General features: G+C 43.4%; 1 protein-coding gene across 2 annotated transcripts in view; it reads right to left on the bottom strand.

Moving 5' to 3' along the window:
* Positions 1 to 23,829, bottom strand: part of SHISA9 (shisa family member 9) — a 530,821-nt gene that overhangs the window by 412,806 nt on the left and 94,186 nt on the right. For both annotated transcript variants that reach the window (XM_088474251.1, XM_088474252.1), the window contains exon 2: positions 283 to 410. In XM_088474251.1, the coding sequence (XP_088330377.1) occupies positions 283 to 410 (128 nt within the window). The remainder of the gene's footprint in view (positions 1 to 282; positions 411 to 23,829) is intronic.

Raw genomic sequence — 23,829 nt, 5'->3', positions numbered from 1 at the left:
GAAAACATACAGATGTGTAAAAAATCCATTCAAGAGTGAAGAGGCCACAAACCTGACAACAAGTATCAATGTGAAGGTGACCTCGGCCAACTCTATGGCCACAAAGCCAACAGGGTACATGTGGCACAATAGTATTATATCACGCAAGCACAAGTGCAATTCTGACCATGCAATTAGATAATTGCCAATTAGAGAGAAATTAAACCACATGACAAACTTTCCTAAAGTGGTTATCTGATTACACATCCAGCTGCGGCTTTATAGCCATGTAATAAAACTCACGTAAGTTATTTGCAGATGGTCGAGACTGCATGGTGTCATAGTGCTGCATATGAACCACGAGGTTTGCATCTCTCTCCATGTGGTCTGCCGAGCAATGGCCCTGTTGTCGCATCACATCAGCAAGAGCCCTGGGGACAGGAGTAAGATGTACACTCATATTAGTATTGTTGTGAAAAATCAAGCCACAAGCAATGGATGTATTACATAGCAACTGCAATGTCAATGTATACTAGGTGATTTTAAAATCATTCTTATTAGTAGTGGACAAGTAATCATGTTTTAAAGTTTTGCCCAGGCTTTATCGTAACAAATTCAATGCATTCTGTTATAGCAAATACTGCTTATTTTTACATTTTTACTGACTTGAGTTAGAAACTCCCTAAAAGCCAAATTAAGGTCATTACATTGATATTCTCTCTCTCTCTCTCTCTCACACACACACACACACCAGGCAATCAGTGGCTGGAGAACAAAGTCATGGGCTGTGAGGTTAAGCTGTAAGTAGGAATTAAGATGGGTTGGGTACAGGATGTTGGTGCTTGGGATCCTGGCAGTCAAAATCTCAATGCCGGCATCCCGACAGTGTTAGGATACTGACACCTGTCGGTAGGTATCCTAACCCTCCTCCTCTCCCACCCTTAACCCTAACCCTCCCTCTACGCACCCTAAACCTAAACCTCCTCCCTTAGTGCCTAACGCTAACCCTCCCCCTAGTGCCTAACCCTAACACTACCCCTAACCCCACTACTTACCTTTGGGATGCCAGCGGTCAGAATTCCAGAACCGGTAATCTAAGCACCGGCATCCCCTGTGCCGGGATACTGACCACATCCCCTTAAGGTCTGTCTGTCTGTCTGTCTATCTATCTATCTACACACATACATGCATATAATTGTTCATTCACAAATACATTAGTAGTTGATGATAATACATTCAAACCGTGACTTCACATAAACACTAGCAGCATTCATACAGTGCTACACAACTTTAAGGAATAATTGTGCATGTGTGTACATGAAAGGGGAGTTATCACTGGCCATGGAGACATGTCCTGCACTTATAACACACTGCATCGCCTCCTTTCTTCTTCCTCCCAAAGTTGAATTGACCAAAATGAATTGGGGCAGCTGGGAGGCTTGTCATCTATGAAAAGAGGTGGCACTTGGTAGTGCTTTATAGCAACCGGGACATCTGCTTTGTGCTGAAAGTTATCCAAAGTTAAATACTTTCACCAAACCCCATTTCCACTGAGTTTTGTTACAGGAGAATTTTGTTAGATGGGATGCAGTCATAATGTCGACATTTACAATGTCAAAAATCATAATGTTGACACCACCACAGTTATGTTGACATTGTTGAAATATCAACTTTGAACGTTCTCATCTGCAGAATGTCAACATTTTCACAATCCCGACATTCTACACAGACTGAAGCATTAGGTCTATGCTGCGGCACAAGAAGGTTAAGGGTAGGTACAAGGAGGAGGTGGGTTAGGGTTAGGGGTTAGCGATACACTCACTGCTGCAAACACAACAGGATCAATTGGAAGTCACTGTTAACTGACAGCCTGACCTGGGAGACACATCTGGAGCCGCTGGAGCTGCCAGACTTGCCAAACAAGGTAAGTCACCACTGGACCACCAGGAACATTTTGTCAACATTCTAATCATCAGTGTCGATGTGGTCAGTGGCAATATGCCAGGCATGTCAACATTATGACCATGTCGACATAATGTATGTTAACAACATATACCAAATCCCTGTCAGGATACTGGCTTGGCACTAAATTCCGATAAGAATAAATAATCACGTTTTTTGTCTCTGACCAATCAGTGGAGATCAGGTGTGTATTTCTCAGCCAATCAGCTACTAGCTTAAAAATAAATCAAGCTTTATTATCTATGTTATTATTAATTATCTGTACTTTGTAATAAGTATAACCCTGGCAATCATTTTCAAACTTTCATTCTTTTTCTATTAATTTTTAGTAAATATTAGCTGGAAAATGCACACCCACGTTCCTCTGAGAGAACATCTAGGTAGATATATTTGCTGCTATTTAGTGCCAAATCAACCAATCATCAAAGTGCTCCTATGATGAAACGTGTTGGTATATGACATGGTAGAAGCAATGGTAAATACCTTTCAGCATGAAGTATATGATCCAACAAGAATGCACAAAGCTAGTTTTCTAAAACATCTGGCATGTTATTAATAAATTGTTTGGTACGTTATTTCTCACACACACACATGCACACACAAGCACACACATGCACGCACGCACAAACAGACACGCGCATGCACACACATTTCTCATCACATCTACCAACAAAAATACTGATGTCTTAACAATAGTAGAGATAGGTTTTCTTGTTTAGGCATTGACTAATGATTATTACTTGTTCAATGACTCTAATAATTTGTCCTGACCCAATTTTATAGAGAGAAAGGATGTTTTTTTTGTACTTCTGACATAAAAACAATGCATCTGCCATTTTGTATTAAGTTATTTCAATAAGCCACATTTCATGATTTAATAAAACTGAACACAACTTGACACATGAGTCACAATGAATCAGAGGATTCTATAGAAAGGACTGGTCTTTTAGGGGTTAGTAGCAGCCACCCCAGGCGCAGAAGATTTTGCACTTATCTGAATTCTGCAAATGGCCTTTAATCCCTAAACACTAAATTTGTAGGCAGTGTGACAGTGCGATTACATGTAATAACAGACTAGTTTAGTAACAAACAAAAACAAAGTATATCTAATATCAGCCCTGGATATGTATTTGTTTGCTAGTATATACAAAAACTTTCCACTGAACCTGTAAGTGGCATGGAATATAATAATACATACCTGAAACAAATAAGGACATAGGAAATAAAAATAACCCAGGCCAGAAGTTCAGAAATTAACATAATGAGATTCTGCAGTGGGGCATAGATTGCCAAAGAGGTCATCAAATGGCTGGCTGTAAGCGTCACATGATCAGCTCAAAACCACTAGTATCATGTTCTATTCAGCTACGTACAGTATAATGTGTTCAATCTCTCAGCTGATTGCATAAATCATTTTATTCAGCAGGTTTATCCATCCGATTTAAAAAGTTCCATAAGTGTAGCAACCAACAACCAATCTTAAAAGTGTTTTCATTAGCCTAAATCTAAACAACTGAGGTCACAGTAGATAAAGTAAACTTGACATTTTTTTATTTTACATAACATCGTTGGTGATACTCCAGTAACATATGCAAAGGGAGCTTGACATAGGCATTTATGAGTACAATATTTATTCTATTGTTTTAGGGCAGTGGTTGCCAACCTTAATTGAGGTGTGAGCTACTTTAGTAAAATGAAACCTCCTGATGAGCTACTAACATTGCAGAAAAAAAAATCTGACTAATAACCCAACAATTGAAGGTAATTTAATGAAAATTAAAGAAAAGTTTTATAGAAAATAACAATGCATTTAATTATTACAGTGATATTGTTGTAGTTTGTAAATACAATTTAAGCACAGGCACATTTCACTGTTTTTACTGGCGCCAAGGAGGTACGTGCAGTAGAGGAGCAAAAGATACTGTATAGGCAGGGCTGCTGTGTGATTTTCCGGCAGGGCTGGGTGGGAGTCACACGCTCCGCCATAGCATAGACGCTGTGGATGGAACCACATGGAAGCTCCACCCATGGCATCGACACCACTTGGGAGCACAGGGCCGTAGAAAGCCCAGACAGGCCCCGCTAAAGAAGGGGGCATGGCCTAATCATGGGAGGTGTGACCACGCCCCCTTGCTAAAAAATAAATAAACAAATCACTTTTGCAGCGCTGGGCCTCCCCAGCCCAACGCTAAGTGGGGGGGGCACGATCAGTGTGATCGCTCCCCCCCACAGCCATAGTAGACTGCTCTGGCTGCGAGCAGTCTCGCACTGCAGCACAGCACAAGCTGTGTGCTGAGCTGCTGTGAGGGGGGGGGCGACGCCAGACCCGGGCCCCACCGGGTCCCTCTAGCAAGCCCGGACTCGGGTAAACTGTACCCGCTCCCCCCCCCTCTTGGCACCCATGGGGGAGCATGCGCCAGAGGTCACTTCCTCCTAGTTTACTCAGCAGTACTGCAGCTAGGTGAGCTACCAAAATTAAGACCGCGAGTTACCGGTAGCTCGCGAGCTACAGGTTGGAGACCACTGTTTTAGGGGCTGATTCAGCGCTGAACACAGATTCCCGATCATTGGGAATCTGTGCATGCACAGGACTTGCTCTGCACATGTGCAGAATGGGTCCTGCATGATCACACGCAGCCCCTGCTATGCTTATGCCTGATTTTCATTTTTAAATGTTCTTATGCAAACATGTTGTATTACATAGTAGATGGAATAAGAAAATATACTGATAATTGAATCCATCATACAGAGCAAATGAAATGGCACAGTGCACTGTCGAATATTAAGAACCCAGGATGATGTTAGGACGAACTAGAGATGAGCAAAACATTTTCACATAGCAGAATTTGTCCTTAAGTGTTTCCAGAGCTATCTCAACCACACCACACAGCAGAATGAATTGACCGACTTTCTCCCAGTTCTATTAATAGGCTATAAATTCCGCAAGATGCAAATGTACAAATACAGTGTGTAATGGAGAAGGAGAAGCGGAACTCAAGGTTTCAAGGTTGTATTGTGGGAAATTTAGACCTCTGCAAAATGCCTGGATCACTGCAAAACTTAATTTGTGTGAAATTTCACTACAATATCATCTATCTCTAGAAGAAACCATTTAAAAGAAAACCGACAAAAAATTATCTTAGGAAAAAACAGTTTTATTTTAAAAGGCAGCCTAAGCTTTATTTAGCAATACTGTTTGTGACCATCAAAAAACTGCACTATAAAATCTGAGTGTATCAATTAGGATAAAATAAATCAATATAGCTGGTCACGGTTAGTTCTTCTATTAGTTCTTCTATTAACTAGCTCTGTCCCAAATGCACATTATGTGGTTTATACAAGGAAAAAGATAACAAAGATTTTCTTATAGTGGCATTACAAAATATTGTATTGCGAAATATTACTAATAAATAATATACCGTCAGAGTAACTGAATGATACTCAGCTTTACGGCAATACTGAGTGACAACGGTAGGAGGAGTATTTCCACTTTGCCAACCAGTACTTTATGCATCTGTCAGCTCTGCCAGTTCGCACTGTGCCTCCAGTTCCACTGCTATTTTAAAAAGAAAACACTATATTTTTTAAAATGAAAACAAAAAATTATAAAAACAATGTTTTTTTTTTTTTTTAGAAACAATGCTTTAGAAAAAAAAAATCAGATTCCTCAGAAGTGTCCCTGTTATCACCACCCTGAGATGCAGCAGCTCTGAAATAGTCCTAACCGTGGCAAAAGCATGAATTTTTGCCAATGTTTTTAGATTACTCTCTTACTCAGGTTACTTACAGTATAGAGTGAATGCTGCTTTATGCAGCACTGTAATTTGTTTCAGGGATGGTTTTCCAACCAAACCTATTTTGTATATTAATTCTGACATAACATGCAAAACAGGCAACAGGATTTCAGCTGTCCTTCTTTGTCTTGGTGCATTTAACCACTAGGCTACTGCTTACAGAATTAAGAAACTGTACCGCTAAGGAGATCTCTACGTTTCTATAGCTCTTCCCTGTCCCCGAGTAACATTTTACAGGAAGACAGTAACTTTGCTTTTTAAAGCAGCATAGTGCTAACAATTAATGATAATCACTTTATGAGAATGGGATTGTTATGGTTTAAATCCCAACAAGCCTAGCCCAGCAGAATGGAATCCTGACAGCAGAGGTAAGTAACCCTAACCCTCCCCTCTCCCCCCCCCCCCTAACCCTCCCTTCAGGGCCATTGACAGCGCGCGGGGCCCTGGTAAAGAGGGGGCATGGCCTAATCGCGGGAGGTGTGCCAGGGGGGGCGCGATCAGTGTGATCACTCCCCCCCTCAGGCATAGGAGATTGCTCGCGGCTGCTAAGCAGCAGCCACAGCAAACTCCCACTACATCCCTGCATACGCTGTGTGCTGGGCTGCTGCGACTCCGCAAGATAGTGAGGAGGGAGGGGGGGTTGATGTCAGTGGAGAGATTCCGGCTTTGTTAGAGCCAAAATCTCTCTGGGGCTTGAGGCAACAAGAACCTACCACAAGGGTCTCATCGCAAGCCCAATAGTCCCGATGGTGTTGACCATCGCGACCATCTTCCTGGCCGCTCGCTATAGCTGTGGGTGGTCACCCACAGCTATGCGAGCGACTAGGAGGCTGTTCTAAAAAAAAAAAGACCGGCCCTGATTCAGAGCGAGCGCTCTGTCAGAGCGACCGGCTCTGAATCTCTGACCCAGGGCCCCTGGGCCTGATGCAGACCCGCTCGCGAGCGCTGAGCGCTCGCGACCGGGTCGATGTTGCCCAAGTGTGCATGCACAAGCCGTCGTTATGGGTATCGCACCAAAGGGGGCGTGCTGTCGATGGTGATTGACAGCACGCCCCCTTTGGTGGGAGTGCGGGGGCGTGGCTGCCCAGACGGAGGCGTTCCCATGGGAACGCCTACCGTCTGGGGATGGCCCCACTGACATCACTAGTGATGTCAGTGGGAGTGCTTTTGGCTCTGATAGAGCCAAAAGCACTCCAGGGCTTGCGGCAATGAGACCCTACTGCAGGGTCTCGTCGCAAGCCCAATGGTCTTGACCATCGTGATCATCATTTTGGCCGCTCGCTATAGCTATGGGTGGTCACCCACAGCTATGCGAGCGGCCAGGAGGCCGCTCCAAAAAGGAGCAGGGACGGCCCTGATTCAGAGCGAGCGCTCTGTCAGAGCGTCCGACTCTGAATCAGGGCCTCTTTTCTTCTCTGTTGTTCAAGGGTGTAGTGTTGTAGTTGTTCAAGGGTGCAGTGTTGTCGGGCTGGGGCTGCAATACATAAAATGGGGGTGCTTCTGTGTCACTGTTGTCCTGTCAAACAAGGGGCTAGGGCTGCAGTTCATAAAGGGATACTGTGTCATCCAGGGGTGCTCTGTAAATTTAGGGGTGTTCTTCCCCAGTGTAAAAAAATTAAAGTTAAAATTAGTAATTATCATTCCACAAAAAATAACAAATACATTTTGTGTGTGTGCTAGCTACACTATTATTGTTCGGTGACACTGCCAGCCAGACCGCTGTTTATCATCCACATATTTGTGACTCTGCAGGTGGTCCGTCCGCACTCCGCAGGGGTGCTTTGTTGTACATAACGGGGTGCTGTATTGTTCATCAAGGGGCTGCTGCCTCGTCCAGGGGTACTCTTCCCCAGTGTAAAAAAAATAAAAGTTAAATAAAATTAGCAAAAGATCTTTTTGCTGATTTTTTTTTGTGTGAGCTAGCTACGCTATTATTGTTCAGTGACACTGTCTGCCAGACCGCAGTTTATTATCCACGTGACACTATAAATCATAGCACAGTTTGCTATTCTTATTTATAAAAAATATTGTGACACTGTAAGTGGTAGCGCAGTGTGTTATTGTTTTCTTATTCATAAAAAATATTGTGGCACTGTGGGCCCTGTTTACTACAGGCAGGAATCCAGTAACCAGGGAAGACCCGGGATAATGCCAGATCACATTTCCCATTACAATTATGGGAAATGTGATCTGCTTGCTAAAAATATGTGATAATTAGGGCTTGAAGTAGAATTTTACGAATTCTACTCCAATTGCCCTTTAGTAAATATAGGTGATACTAAAATAATGTGAAAAGGATGTGAAAACACCCTTTTTCACTTTATTTTAGTCAAAATTATGTCAATAAATAGAGCCCTGTAAGTGGTAGCACAGTGTTTTACTCATAAAAAAATCTTGTGACAGTGTAAGTGGTAGCGCAGTGTGTTATTCTTGTCTTATTCATAAAAAATATTGTGACACTGTAGGTCATTGATACCATACCACAGTTAAATATTTAAAAGTGGTACAAATTGATGTGTGTGCTGTAACCCACTTCATTCGTGTTTGTTGATATGGAGAACAAACAGTTGAGAAGAGTGCAGGAACCACATACTAGTGCTGGAGTTGCTGCCAGTGCCACCAGTCATGATGATCATCTACTTCATCTACTAAAGCTGATGCCTAAGGGCATACAGGGTAAGTCAGGGCATCTAAAATCAAAGAACCAAATTTTACAGTGGTTAAGAAAAAACATCAAAGGGAAAGTTAGCTGCAGAAAGACATAAAATTGGAAATATACCTTTCACCACACAAAGTGGCAAGAAAAGGCTAAGGCCTTGGCCTTTATTTATGACTGGTGGTTCTGCCTCTTATGATGATGTAAGCCCTTCTCCCTGTAGACATCTCAAAAATGAAAATCGTTAAGGCACAGGAACCAGCTGTGCACTCAGAAATGTCACAAATCCCTGAGGAGAGTTTAAGTGTGTTTGCGGGTGCCATGTGTGAGCATGACCTTTCCAATACTGTACTCGCAGATGAGCCTCCTTCCACCACTTGTGCATCCTCTGCAAACGTGGGGATGAGCAGCACAAGTCAACATGCTGACATAGAAATTGAGGATGCTTCTGTGGAAGTGCACCAGGATGAGGAGGATATTTGTGTAGCTGACGCTAATAAGGATGTTGATGATGAAGATGCTGATGATGACGATGTTGTTGATGAGGATGTTGTTCGTGTAAATCAGGCCCCAGTGGAAACAGCTGTTGCCCATGAAAAGGAAAAGCCCATTGTTATGCCTGGGCATAAAACAAAAAATCCACTTCTTATGTGTGGAATAATTTCTACCCAAATCTGGACAACAATTGTCAACAATTGTCAAGCCATCTGTACCCGTAGAGGTAGAGACCCTAGCCATCTAGGAACCTCCTCCCTGTTATGTCATCTACAGCACATTAATCAAAAGTGTTTGCAAAATTCAGAAACTTTGGCTAATAAAATAACAACAAGCAGTCCAGCGTCAACTATCTCCCCTCTGTATGCTAGATCCAAGCACCTGGCATTTTCACCACCAACACCTTCATCAACAATATTCTCAATCATGATTGGAAGTAGTCTTGCATCCAATTTGATAAGGATAAGTCAGTCCTAACCTATCCTGGATTCCTCAGAAGAATCCTTCAGCACTATGCCTGCTGCTGCTTGGAGTGGATCTTCATCCCAGAAGGGGACCAGGAAGACTACTAGTTCTAAAAAACAATTGACTGTTAAACAATCCTTTGCCAGGGGGAGCAAGTATGACAGCAGTCACCCAATTGCACAGCAGATCATTGACGCTAAAACATCTATGCTTGTATTAGATGTGTGTGCAATATCCGCCATTAGTGCAGTGGGTTTTAGACAGTTAATTGAGGTCCTCTGTCCCCACTACCAAATCCCATCTAGGTTCCACTTCACTAGAAAAGCAATTCTCAGCCTGTACAGGGAGGGTAAAAAAAACATAATTAGTGTCCTCCAAAATGCCATTGTACCCAATGCACACTTAACCACAGATATGTGGACAAGGGGAACAGGGCAAATGCAAGATTACATGACTGTAACAGCCCACTGGTGGGTGTATTTTATGAATCCCAGGAAGATTCTCTTCAGAAGGATAGTGCAGTTATTACCCAGGGCTGTAGATGCTAGACAAAGGTGGAGATCTGGTGGTCACGTAGAAGCCTAGAGGGCTGGAGATGCTTGGCAAGATGGTGATCAGATGGTCACAGAGCAGCCTTGAGGGCTTGGAGCTACTTGGCAAGATGGTGACCTGATGGTCACAAAGCAGCCTTTGGTGATGGAGGTGCTTGGCATGATGGAGATCTAATGGTCACAGAGCAGCCTTGAGGGCTGGAGGTGCTCGGCTAGATGGTGACTTGATGGTCACGGAACAGCCTTGAGGGCTGGAGGTATCCTGAGAGGCAGGTAGGTGGAGATATCCTTGGTAAACAATTTAGTCCACTTCAGACGCTGTACTGTGGTTGTTGCCACCCGGATGGTGCAGGAATGTGATAGCTGAAAATGCAGCACTGTGGTAAATGCTGCCAGGATGATGCGGAAATTGTGATGACTGAAGACGCTGTACAGCGGTTAATGCTGCTGGGATGGTATGGCAGTGGAGATATGAGGTGTGCACACACTGCGGAGGTGGTAGCGGAGTAAGGCAGGAGACCCTCAGATGCAGCAGTGTGCACTGTGCCGCCAGAATATGACACAGCACTTGGAAGGCTGGAAGCACTCAGCAGAGGAAATAGCCACGATGTTATACTGGAACCTCACACGCTGCAGTGCGGTTAATGCCACCAGGAAGTGATGCGGCAACTGGGAGGTGATATGTACACTCACTGCAGAGGTTGTTGCGGTGTTAGGCTGGAGACCCTCACATGCAGTAGTGTGTACTGTGCCACCGGAATATGACATGGCACTTGGAAAAAAAGGAAGCACTCTGCAGCGGAGATAGTTGCGATGTTATGGTGGAACCTCACATGCTGCAGTGCAGATAATGCTGCTGAGATGTTATTCGACAGGAGATACGAAAGACTCAGGTATGGAGACGATGACAATCGCAATGAGATATACCAACTCAACCGGCATCCGAGTAACGCACCAGCAGGAAAGAAAAAGGAGGAAGAACCAATTCAGTCCCGGCAGGGATGACATACAGCCGGATGGGTGGACTTCATGAGTTGACAGCGTGCCGTCTCCTGGCAACAGGCCTAAGAGAATCACCAGGAGAACCGTTGAACAACAAGATGCAGCGGCAGCTTGCGACAGTGTATTGCCTTCAGTGGAACCAGCAGCAACATCTAAGAAACAGCAGCTCATTCAGAGGCAGGCTACTCTGTGTATCACTGGTTTCACTAGGAGGAATACCGCTTACAACTAAGAAACACTCAGAGAAGTCATTGTAAAATGGCTTACCCCTCTTGGACTCTCCTCGGGATTTGTGATTTCTGACAATGCCACCAATATTGTGAGAGCATAACAGCAGGGTGAATTCCAACATGCCCCATATTTTACTCACACAATCAACTTGGTGGTGCAACATTGTTTAAAAAAATGATAGGGCCATGCAGGAGATGCTCTTTGTGGCCCGCACAATTTCTGGACATTTTTGCCATTCAGCAGGTGCATGTAGATGATTGCAGTACCTGACATAGGAAGAGGAGGGGGAATGTACCTTACTCAAGCTCAGTGGAAAATACTTTCCGTGTTGTGCAAGTGCTGAAATCCTTGAAGTAGTCACCTGTGAAGTGAGTTCAGGTAATTCCCCTACTTAGACTGTTGGAAAAGCAGCTTGAGAAACTGTTGGAAAAGCAGCTTGAGAGCAGCTTGAGAAGCTGAAATTAAGCGATTCCGCTAAGCATTTCAGACTTGTAGATCAATTTCTTTATTTGCTTTGCCAGGATCCAAGGGCTGTCAGTATCTTACAATCGGATCAATACATTTTGGCGACCGTGCTGGGTCCTAGGTTTAAGTCATACGTTGTGTCTTTCTTCCCAGCAGACACAGATCTGAAGAGATGCAAAGAGCTGCTGGTAAGGAAATTGTCAGCTCAAGCGGCACATGATGCAGTGATGGCTCCTCCTTCAGTTTCGTCAGTAAGCGCGGCTGCCAGGAAAAATCTAAACTTTCCCAAAAAAATTCCCACTGGTGATGCAGATGAGTCAACACAACCAAGTTTTGACATCTGGTTGGGTCTAAAAGAATTGCCTAGAATTAATGAGACCTCTACCGTGACTCCATCTGATATGGCCACCATTCAAAGAATGGTTGAGGACTATTTTAATGATAGCATCCAAATAGGCATGTCAGACGGTCCGTTTCACTACTACCAGGAAAAAAAGGCAATTTGGAGGCCCTTGCACAAACTGGCTTTGCTTTATTTGAGCTGCCCACCCTCCAGTGTGTACTCAGAAAGAGTTTTCAGCACAGCCGGGAACCTTGTCAGCAATCGGCATAGGAGGCTAATTCCTCAAAATGTGTAAAAGATGATGTTCATCAAAATGAACTGACGACCCTTACCGCCAATTACGTCCAAAAATTACAGAGGCATCTGAGGCTGTAATGGTGAATTCTAGTCGGAACAAATTAATATTGTGTGAAGATGATGTACACATTGACGAGGGCGAGGAATCGGATGATAATGGTGACAACATCTTGCCTCTGTAAAGCCAGTTTGTGCATTGAGAGATCATTGCCAGCAATGTCAGCTGCCCGTTGGTAGCTTGTTTTGTGGGGGCCAAAACAAACCAATCGCTTCAGCCACAATTGGCAGTCCCTGTCACTGAAGTGATTGGTTTGTTAAACTGTTCAAATCCTGTATACTATATACAACATGCATTATGTGCTATTTGGGGCATTGCTGCCTGACATTATTAATTTTATAGATTATGAAACTGCCATCCTGTCTGCCACTGCAGGGCCACTCTGTGTCATGTTGGAAGCTGAACTGCCATATGTTAGTGCCACCCATTGCTGTCACATAGCTTATTCAGCCAGCTAGCTCGATGCAACCTTTTGCCTACACTGGATGAAATCAATATTGTGAGCTGTGAGGTGGTCAAATGACTGGACTAGAAATGACTGGAAATAAATGTTATTGAGGAAATAAAACTGTAGGAACAATAACAGGCCCAAATTATGTTATTTCAGCTGTTTTTATGATTTTTTAGAAAAAATACAGATCCAAAATCAAAACACGCAAGGATAGTTTTGTAAAAACAAATCCAGATCTAAAACCTTGAAGGAGATACAGATCCAAAACCAAAACACGGGGGTTGGCGCACATCCCTAATCATAACAATATAATCAGTTACAGCTGGCAGAATATGGGGAATCTTAGCACTATGAATTTCATCAAATGGGTAAGGTACTGGATATCATTGGACTCAAGACTGTTTACCGCTATCAGCAGTAGTGGTCAGTGGTAAATTATCCATTAATCATGTGAGGGCGAGGCATGTGCCTAGGGGACCTTTTGCTGGGGGCAGCATCAGAAACTAGTTATTTTACTGTCACTCTTACATTTCCCAGTAATATTTGCACTGTACCATACGCCATCTTGAATGGAGAGTGGAGACTGCGCTAACTGTCCACCCTGAACGCAAGATGGCGTACGGTACGGTACAGTGGAATTATTTTATAGTTACTGGGAAATGGAAGGACCAAGCAGATTTCACCTGGGTGTGGGGGCTGGTCAATTACCAGTTTGGCCTGGCAGGTGCCTGCCCAGTTATCAGAGGCATCTCTCTAACTGGGTTGCAGTGGGATATGTGACCTGTCCACACTCCACTCAAAATGGTATGGTAGGGTAGAGTGGAAATATTTTGTAGTTACTAGGATATTTTGGACTGACAAACTATCACCAGGTACTGTATCAGCTTGTTTTGTTACAGTCAGTGACACAAGTAAAACAAGCATCCGAGAAGTGTCTTTATCGCTGCTTAACCTTGAAGCTGAATTAAAAGGCCATTTTGATTATGGGACCTTATTGAAGAATTTTCAGTTTTGAAAGAAAGAAGGAAGTCCCTGTAAATTGGCCTAACTAGTAATTATTTATATATATTTAAAAGTAAAAGGAATTGTCATAGCTCATGGATTGTTTTATGATTATATTTTGTTATAGTTGGAATGTAAATAATAATATTGGGAAGCAGGGGGCAGCCGTTAAGGTTGTCCCTAGGAGCATCCTGACCACTAAAAATGTGCGCCGACCCTTGTGGTTTGGTTTTGGTTTTGGATCTGGATCTCCCCTGGTTTTGGATCTGTATCTGGTTTTGGATTTTTTTCCTTGGTGTTTTGTTTTCGTGTTTTGGTTTTGGGTCTGGATATTTTTCTTAAAAAACCATAAAAACAGCTAAAATCACATAAAATGGGCCTGTTTTTATTCCTACAGTGTAATTAACCTCAATAACATTTAATTCCAGTAATTTCCAATCTATTTTGACCACCTCACAATATTATCTGCTTAACCTAGTTAAGGCCAAAAGGGGTTGCTGACGGTGTCCTCAGTATATGGAATGGCAGTGCTGCAGTACTGGCAGTGTCCTCAGTGAAGGGTACCAATGATGTCAGCAGTGCGGGGGTGCTAGCGGTGTCTTTAGTGCAGGTTTGCTGGCTGTGTCGGCTGTGCGGGGGTGCCAGCGGTGTCTTTAGTGCAGGTTTGCTGGCTGTGTCAGCAGTGTGGGGCTTGCTGGCGGTGTCCTCAGTACATTGAATGGCAGGGCTGGCAGTGTTCTCAGTGAAGGGTAGCGGTGGTGTCAGCAGAGCGGGGGTGCCAGCGGTGTCCTCATTGCAGGTTTGCTAACTGTGTCAGCAGTGCAGGGGTGTTCTCAATGCAGGGTGCCGGCGGTGTCGGCAGAGCGGGGGTGCCAGTGGTGTCCTCAGTGCAGGTTTGCTGACTGTGTCGGCAGTGCAGGGGTGCTGGTGGTGTCCTCACTGTGGGAGCGTCGGCAGTGTGGGGGTCGCTGACTGTGTCCTCAGTATGTTGGGAAGCAGTGCAGGAGTGTCAGCAGCAGTGGTGTCGACAGCAGGGGATGCTGCCAGTGGGGGTGCCGGTAGTGTCGGCAGTGCGGGGGGGGGCGGCGGTGGCGGGGGATGGCGGGCGCCATCTTTTTTCCTCCTTTCTAATCAACATTAAGCCCGCTGAAAACAAAACCTCGCGACTCGACATCGCCCCGCATCCCCAAAATTCGGGTGGGTCCGGTTCTCAGGGAACCGGACCCGCTCATCTCTACTAAAAACGCCCCTGGCAACAGTCATCAGACTACAGTTATAAATCTAGTTTTATATTAAAATAAGTTACTCTGGTAAGAACCATGCATACTTCTATGCAATCACTGGTTAAGAATTCCAAAATCCGCTATACTACAGTAATATTCCTTGACATTTTAAAAACATCAAACTTATGTCTATTAAATGTAACATGTACATAAAATAGATTTATACATTTCCAGATGGCAAAGTGAAATAAATAATTGCTGCTTAAAATTCCCACAATAATTATCCAGGGGAATATCAAACCCCTTTGTGGCTAATAGTCAAGACGGTGATCATTATCTGCGAGATAACATCTGTAATTTAGGTCCTCTGCTTGCTGATTAGCGGCAGTAAATCCTTACTTCCATCAGAATATTTAGGCTTGTTATCTATTAAAGTAAAGAGTTTGCAAGGTTCCAGAGTTCATTTCAAAAGGTGACAGTTTTAATGACATTATGGTGACATATTAATAGACATAAAAAAGGTTTATCCTCTTATGAAAAGGGTTACTACACAAATATTACTGTGGACTCAATGCTTTAATGGATATCAGTGGGTATGAAGGTGTCTGCTATCTAGAAATGAAGTTTATACAGCAGGCCGATGGCTAGGCCTCACTGCAAAGGTTGCAGTAACAAAAAGTTACTTTTAGAGGTATAATTACTAAGGTGAGAGTTTGTAGAAGTGGAGATGTTGCCCATAGCAACCAGATTCTACTTAACATTTGTCTAGCACCTTATAGAAGATAATAGCTAGAATCTGATTGGTTGCTATGGGCAACATCTCCACTTCTAAAAACCCACACTTTAATATATACAACCCGTACTCTCTTTGAATTTTGGAATAAATAGAAAATGTAATGGATGCTTAAAAATTAACTTTTTACTTATTTCTACTTACTGTACTTTAGCAAAGTGGCCCTCGTTTTCCTGTGTCAAGATACCCACATCATTTTGTAGACCAGCGATTGTAATTTAATCACACTGGCGCATACAGAGGGGTATATATATATTTTATATACAGTATACAATTTGTAGTTAGAATTTTTATATATGTGCATCAAATATCATGTATTATATAGAGATATAATGTAATATATAAAATATACAGGGTCTGACTGGCCCACAGGGGTACAGGTGAAATCTCCAGTGGGCCCCACTGCCTGAGGGCCCCATCCCTACCTCTAAGGGTCATGTTCTAGACTGTGCTCTGAATTATACAATGTTACTCTATTGGAGGGTCAGTTACCTTTTTGAGAAGGACCACTGAAAAACTTTGGTTCTTGGTTTTCTTCTATAGAAACGACACCAATATTTGCCTAATGGTGGCCAAGCAACTTTGGTGGCTGGCCACACTCCTAAAGCATGGGCCCCTTCCACTGCATTCTCCAGGTGGGCCCCTTATGCCCCAGTCCGACACTGTGTGTATATATATATATATATATATATATATATATTCTGGAAGTGAGGTTTGGAAAGGACATGCACCTAATAGTGTAGTAATTATAAAAAATTAGCACGTGCTCAAATATAAATGTGCGTACCAGAAAATAAAACTTTTTCGCTTATCTGTGGTTCTTTTACTGGAACTCCATGTGGTGAAATGGACCCGGAACTTCAAGGTGTCCTGAAACCTTAAATAGGATGGGCTCAAACAGAGCCAGAGAAAACACATATAGTGTTGTATTTTGTTTGAAAGAAATAGCGTAATTAATGTATAAAATGCGTACCAGAACGATACTTGAATCACTGCATATAGTGCTATGTGTTTTGGTGACTCCTTCAACATCCCATAATGGCCCCAATGGTTCGCATGTAGGTAGAGTAGATAGTTAGGGCTCTATATATATATATATATACAGTATTAGAGATGTGGCGGCTCGGATTAGTTTGGATGTTCCCACCAAATTCAGATTTTTCCTGCAAAAAATCGTGTCTCAGAAAGAAGCAAAACATCAACTTTCATGGACAAACATCATCATTCCTGGACAAAAGTTCATGCTTGTCCATGAAAGATGACGTTTTGCCTCTTTCTGAGACCCGATTTTTGGCGGGAAAAGTCAGAATTTGGCGGGAAAATCCAAACTAATCTGAGCCTGCACATCCCTAATATATATATACTGTGGTGATAGGGATTGTCTCTCACCTGAATTACCCACATTCTGGTGGAATCAGCTCCCTCCAAGGGAGGCTGGAGTGAAACCTGTGCATTCTGCATTAGCAGTGGAGGTGTGGAATTCCAGGGTTTCACATTTACACAGACCCAGCTGGAATAATCACTAGAGTACAGGAAGGGTTTAAAACTCTCACACACCTGGAGCTCATTGCCTGATGCTGAGTAGCAGCCAGGAAGTAGGGACACAGTGTTGTAGTGTCAGGGTCAAGGGCTATGCTGGGAGACTGATTAGCACAAGGAGTGCAGAGGCTTTCATGTTTGTTTGTTTATTTTCTGTTATGTGCCTGTATGTGTGCAGGCCTATGCTCATGTATTCTAAGGTGCAGTGTCTGGTGCCAATAAAAGACACTGCTTCACCAAGTACCTGCCTGTGTGAAGTCCTCATTTCCATACCCCATGTTACATGTGGTGGCCCATACGGGGACCTCTGCACTGCTTTGTCGCAGCACATAAGCCAGCCACTTCCAGCATGGTAAAGGAACTGACAAGGCAGAACATTCGATATATGTGAGTATGGTTAGCGAACCAGAAAAAACGCAGTTGTATTAAGGACATTGTGTAACCTGCTTTACAGTGGAACTTGCTGTGCAAAACTTTGGTCTGAGAAAAATAAGTTTCTTTGCTTTGTTTTTACTAAGGTGCTTGAGATATAACAAATGCTGATTAGTACCTTCACCAGCTAGTATACTGTTTAATTAAGTGCACCTATAGACTGAACAAGAGCAAGACACACATATTACTGAGGTCTATTTAAGCACTGCAGTGCTGGAAGCAGCAGTGTTTTCTTTTTCTGTGTTAAACGTGAATTACAATTGCTTTTCTGAAAGAAAGAGAAGTATTTATTTGTGTAAACTGGCTTGTTATCTAAAAGCACCTACACTTGTACATACCCCTCCCACTATAAATATGGAGGAAGTTTTTTGCACTATAGTAAATTTGTTGGCCTCTCACCAAAAGTCAGAGGAACAAATGTTACAGGTAGTGATTTAGTCAATGGGCACAACAAGTGCTGGGCATCTGAAGAAAATGTCTGCCTCAGATGACCCAGAGGCATATTTGCTGATATTTGAGAGGGTGGCACAGCATTTAAACTGGCCAGCAGATACTTGGGCTGATAGACTTGCAACCTATCTCTCTGGTGAGGCTCAGAAAGCCTATTCTGATCTGTCCTCTGCTGATGCAGAGAAATATGACCTAGTCAAAAGTGCTATTCTGGCCAGGTCAGGTTTCACTCCTTCTGGAAAAGCGCAACGCTTCCATGAATGGGCCCTAATACCAGGGGTCCCTATTCGTAAGCAGGTTGCAGAACTCGTCAGACAGGGGCTGAGTTGGCTCCAGCCAGAAGACGACACTGCCGCTCAGATTGTAAAGACGGTGGTTGTTGACCAGTGTACAAGAACCCTAGGGCGGAATATGAAGCACTGGGTCATACATGCTTATCCTCAGAATTTAGAGGAATTAGTTACAGTATTGGAGCGGTATGAGATTGCAGGAAATTTGCCGACTGTCAACCCTCCTCAAGGAAACACAGCTGGGGACACCAGGGTCATTTGCTATGAGTGCAGAGAGCCAGGTCATATAAGACGGGACTGTCACAGAAAAACAGAGCCTATGGAGTGTGTACACATTTTGCTCTGCGTGGACGCTACATGTGTTGTGTGGACGCAACGTGCATCTCGAAAATGCAGTATGCCTCAAGTGACGCACGATGCACCATGTGGATGCATAGGGCGTTATATGGATGCATCATGCATCACACAGATGCACTATTCGTCAATGAACGCACCATGCATCATGGAGATGCATCAACCATCACAGACACAGAAAAACAGGAAATTCGGCTATCCCTCTATGAGACCCAGTAGGAGGAATGATTTTATGTTTGCATACAGTGAGTACACAGGGCCTGATTCAGAGCCGCTCGCTCTGAATCATGGCCGGGCTTTTTTTTTCATGGAGCGGCCTCTTGGCCGCTCGCATAGCTGTGGGTGACCACCCACAGCAATAGCGAGCGGCCATTATGATGGTCGCAATGGTCAAGGCCATCGCGACCATCGGGCTTGCGGTGAGACCCTTGTGGTAGGGTCTCATTCATCGCAAGCCACAGAGAGATTTCGGCTCTAACAGAGCCGGAATCTCTCCACTGACATCACTCGTGATGTCAGTGGGGCCGCCCCCAAATGGCAAGCGTTCCCTCGGGAACGCCTCCATTTGGGCAGCCACCCCCCAGCCCGCCCACCAAAGGGGGCGAGCTGTCACTCAACTTCCCAGCTCGCCCCCTTTGGTGCGAGACCCAGAGCGACGGAGTGCCCGTTGCTAGCCGGGTCTCGCGCATGCGCACGACGGAGCCGGCTCCGTCGTGCGCACGCGCTGTGGGCCACCATCAATCGGTTGCGAGCGCTCAGTGCTTGCGACCGGGTCTGAATCAGGCCCACAGTCTCATGGTGCGACTGAGGACACGTGACTGTGGAATCCTTTAACTTTGGACTCCCGCTCATGGGACACAGGGCCTGATTCAGACCCGCTCTCGAGCGCTGAGCGCTCGCAAGCGGGTCGATGTTGGCCCAGTGGGCATGCGCACGATGGAGCCGGCTCCGTCGTGCGCATGCGTTAGACCCATATAGCGATGGGCAAGCCGTCGCTCCGGGTCTCGTACCAAAGGGGGCGTGCTGTCGATGGTGAGTGACAGCACGCCCCCTTTGGTGGGCGTCACGGGGGCGTGGCTGCCCAGACGGAGGCGTTCCCAAGTGATGTCAGTGGGAGTGCTCTCGGCTCTGATAGAGCCGAAAGCACTCCAGGGCTTGTGGCAACGACCATCTTCCTGGCCACTCACTATAGCTGTGGGTGGTCACACACAGCTATATGAGCGGCCGGGAGGCCGCTCTAAAAATTAAGAAGGACGGCCCTGATTCAGAGTGAGCGCTCTGTCAGAATGTCCGGCTCTGAATCAGGGCCACAGTGTGATTATACACATTTGTTTACATATGAGATAAATAAAAAGGTTTTTTTTAGAAACTTCTGTCTCCATTCAATTCTAATTTTATGATATATTTTGAACTGTGTGAGCTTCCTTCTTTTTATATGCTCTTATAGCTTCTATCATGTGCACTAGTGTGCGTCTTAAGGCTCCCATACATCAGCAATTGATTGCAGCAATCGTGCAATTTGCAATCGATTGTGTATAAAAATCTTTCCCTTTTTCAATCGATTGCAGATTGCAGAATTGCCACAATCGATTGAAAAAGGGAAAGATTTTTATACACAATCGATTGCAAATTGCATGATTGCTGCAATCAATTGCTGATGTATGGGGGCCTTTAATTAAACATAGGTGCAGGTGCATCTATTTGACTCCTAATGAGAAGGGGTACATGACAAAGTGGATTACAACACATACTGCCTTTGAAAAAGCTGTCTGCGACAGGGAAACGTGTCAGGCCCACCACCAGAGGATTGTTTGTTATTTGCTGGACCACCCACTGTACATCATATTGGGAAGAGACTTTATTTAATTAGAATCCAGATAAATGCAAGATAAACTGCTGTGAAGCCTGTTTGGGAGACTCACAGCTAAGGGACTGCTGCAGGTTATTCCAACCCTGCTGGACTTCATCAACTACACCCTAAAGGACTGAGCGGCACCCGGTAACTATACTTGGATCCCTCGCTTCATAGATATACTGTACAGTGTTTTTTGCAAAATGGACTGGTCCTATCCTCTGGTGGTTTAAAACTTACCCCACATATATGCCTTCTATTATAGGCCAAATGTCCTTTGTATGATTGAAGTACATGTGCTTGCTGTATACATTTTAGATTGCATATTCTGCTTATTAAATTTGTTATTTTATTCTTTAAAGATTGCTCACACAGTATTTATTCATCTATTTCACTCAGTACAATAGTGTAATATTAGATTTTTGCGCCGTTTTTTCTTAAAGTCATTTTTAGTTTTCTGTTGTATTATTCTTCTGGGGGGACTACCCAGTACATACGGCCGCACCCTCAATTTTATTTATAATTTTAGTATATTTGTTTATTGATTTGTTTATTACAATTGGTTCTTTGATAATATATATATCCTACACAGGTATTGGTTTCAGGCAGCGCCTCACCATTTGTCTTTTGTTACACTTTTCACCAGGCCCTGGGTGATTCCTCAATATATCCCATGGAAAAGGGTTTACCCAAGCCTTGCAGCGAAGGGGAGTCTGCAGAACATTACCTTAAGTGACCTTTGGGTTCTCTGGATCAGAGATAAAGGGGCTCTTCCCCTGAGGAGGGCCTGAAACCACACCCCTGTGCAAGTTTTTTTTTTTTTTTTCATGAGCACCATCCCAAGTTTTCAATAAAAAAGAAAGAAAAAAGGCAATTTTGTCAGGTAACTCTATATTCCCGATAGAGATGTGTGGTTAGTTTCCCCAGAACTCTGAGTGAATGCACCTGAATTTCGTGAATCCGGACAGATACAAGTCACGGTTCTACAATATCTCCTGAGGAGATCCAGATAAATCCGAGTCGCAGTTCTAATCTTCCAGCGGTTCAGAATTCAGATTTTAAATACGAATTTTGTATTTTGGATTGCAAAAATGAAATGATTTTACCTGTTTATAAAACTTTTTATAATTCTAAGTAAAAAAAAAAAATCCAAAGCACTTGAGGTTGGTTTTGCAAAACCAAAACACAAAGATGCATTCAGATCCAAAACCAAAACACAGGGGTCAGAGCACATCCCTAATTCCCTATAATATAATGCTGCATAACGGTTGAAAATTTGTAAGAGGGGCAATGCGTTACTCCAATCAGTAGTACTGTGAGTACAACATGGGACTCTTCTGCCTTGGATTTTCTGTCTATTGACATCAGGGGAGCCGAGATAGGAGGGGGTAGTAGTTATTAATTACCCAGTCATGTTGGAGGGTCCTGGGTCAGCTGCTGAGGGAAAAGTACCCCTTTGCAATGTGCAGTGCCACACAGAGTATGGGGTTTGTTTAATAAAGTGAGAGTTTTTAGATGTGGAGAAGTTGCCCATAGAAAACAATCAGATTCTACTTAACATTTAACTAGCACCTTCTAGAAGATAATAGCTAGCATCTGATTGGTTGCTATGGGCAACATCTCCACTGCTAAAAACTCTCACTTTAGTACATATACCCCTATGTCTCAATGGCCTTAGTTGGTTGATAGGATTTCCATTTGAAATGAGACCGCAGCACATAGAATTCACTTTAAAGACTATGGGGAATATTAACTAAGAATAATGTCTGTCCGAGTTTGCATTCCAGACAGTGTTTTCCCTGATTTTCAAACACGTATATTCACAAAAGGCAAACACGGGTGAAATAACACGTTTCGATCTGCCAAACACACAGATACAAGTAACCACACCATCAAAACAACTTCTACTTTCCATAGACAGAAATATTACTCAGGGATTTACCATGAATCGTGTTTGCAAACACAGTCGTAAATGGAGCATACGCCAGCCAAAATAAAAGTTTCAAATAGAAACTCTCCTCAATATAGTCATAGTTACTGGCCGCTAATTAGAGCAGCTAGACTCTTAGCCAATCATGTTGATGTTGAGTAGCGCTATACTGTACAGAAAGCATAGCTGTCCGGGCAATTCGGTTTGTTATTTTAAGAAGACTGGAATCTACATGGAGAAGAAGACCGAACAGCGCCAGGGAGTAGGTAAGTTTGTAGCGTGAGTGAATGTGTAATAAAGGGTTAAAACATGTGGGGCCAAATGTAATGGGGTGAGAGTTTAGAAAATGTGAGAGAAAACTGTCACACTTTTAAACTCAGCCAATGTAATACAGTCACAGAACATGCAAACTTGCATGCTTTTCAGACTCAAAAAACTCAGATTTAAACTCTCATCCAAGTGTTTCCTGTTTTGAAAATACAACTGTCAGTGTATTAGTGTGAGAGTTTTACTGCTAAAATCTCACATTTTCTAAATTCTCACCCTATTACATTTGGCCTGTGGTGTCCGTGTACTGCTTTTATATTTTTTATATTTTCTTTGCATGGGATACACTTGTGGATCTACAAGTGCTGCTGGGGAGGCTTGCTGGGACCTGCAGTCCCTCTGTGAAGAACAATATTATTACTAAATGTAACCAATTGCCACTGCACCCACCACCACCAGGGGTGCAGGGAGGAGCCTGGGGTATCGCACAAGATATTTAATTAGACTATATGGGTATTCTGAGTTTTAAATTATATTATAAGGAATATACAAGTTTTATTTTAATTATAAGGGTTCCCAATAGTTTTATTTATATGAGATGGGGGCACAAAATGTTTTCTAATTACCCTGATACCCACAGTCCTAAGCTGTCAGGAATGGTCCAATGCTACTCAGAATTGGGCTGGTTACCACTAGGAAGTGGGGACTACACATGTGTTCAGTCCCCCTTCCCTAGAGGTCCCGACAATATGATGAATAGTATGGTCCTATTATAGAAGAAAAAAGAGGGTATATTCTGTGTTTTTTTTTTATTAATTTGTTTTTCAGGATGAGATAGCCCAAACAAATGTCCAAGTGTGAGTTTTAAAACTGCTACACATTGCCGGTAGTTTGGATTTTCACCCTTCAATACACTGGAAAATACAGCCATGGCCAAAAGTTTTGAGA

This window comes from Taudactylus pleione, unplaced genomic scaffold, assembly GCF_031769625.1.
Source record: "Taudactylus pleione unplaced genomic scaffold, aTauple2 ptg000149l, whole genome shotgun sequence".
Classification (NCBI taxonomy): domain Eukaryota; kingdom Metazoa; phylum Chordata; class Amphibia; order Anura; family Myobatrachidae; genus Taudactylus; species Taudactylus pleione.
Note: the sequence above shows the minus strand (reverse complement) of the source record. Positions and strands in the feature narration are given on the sequence as shown.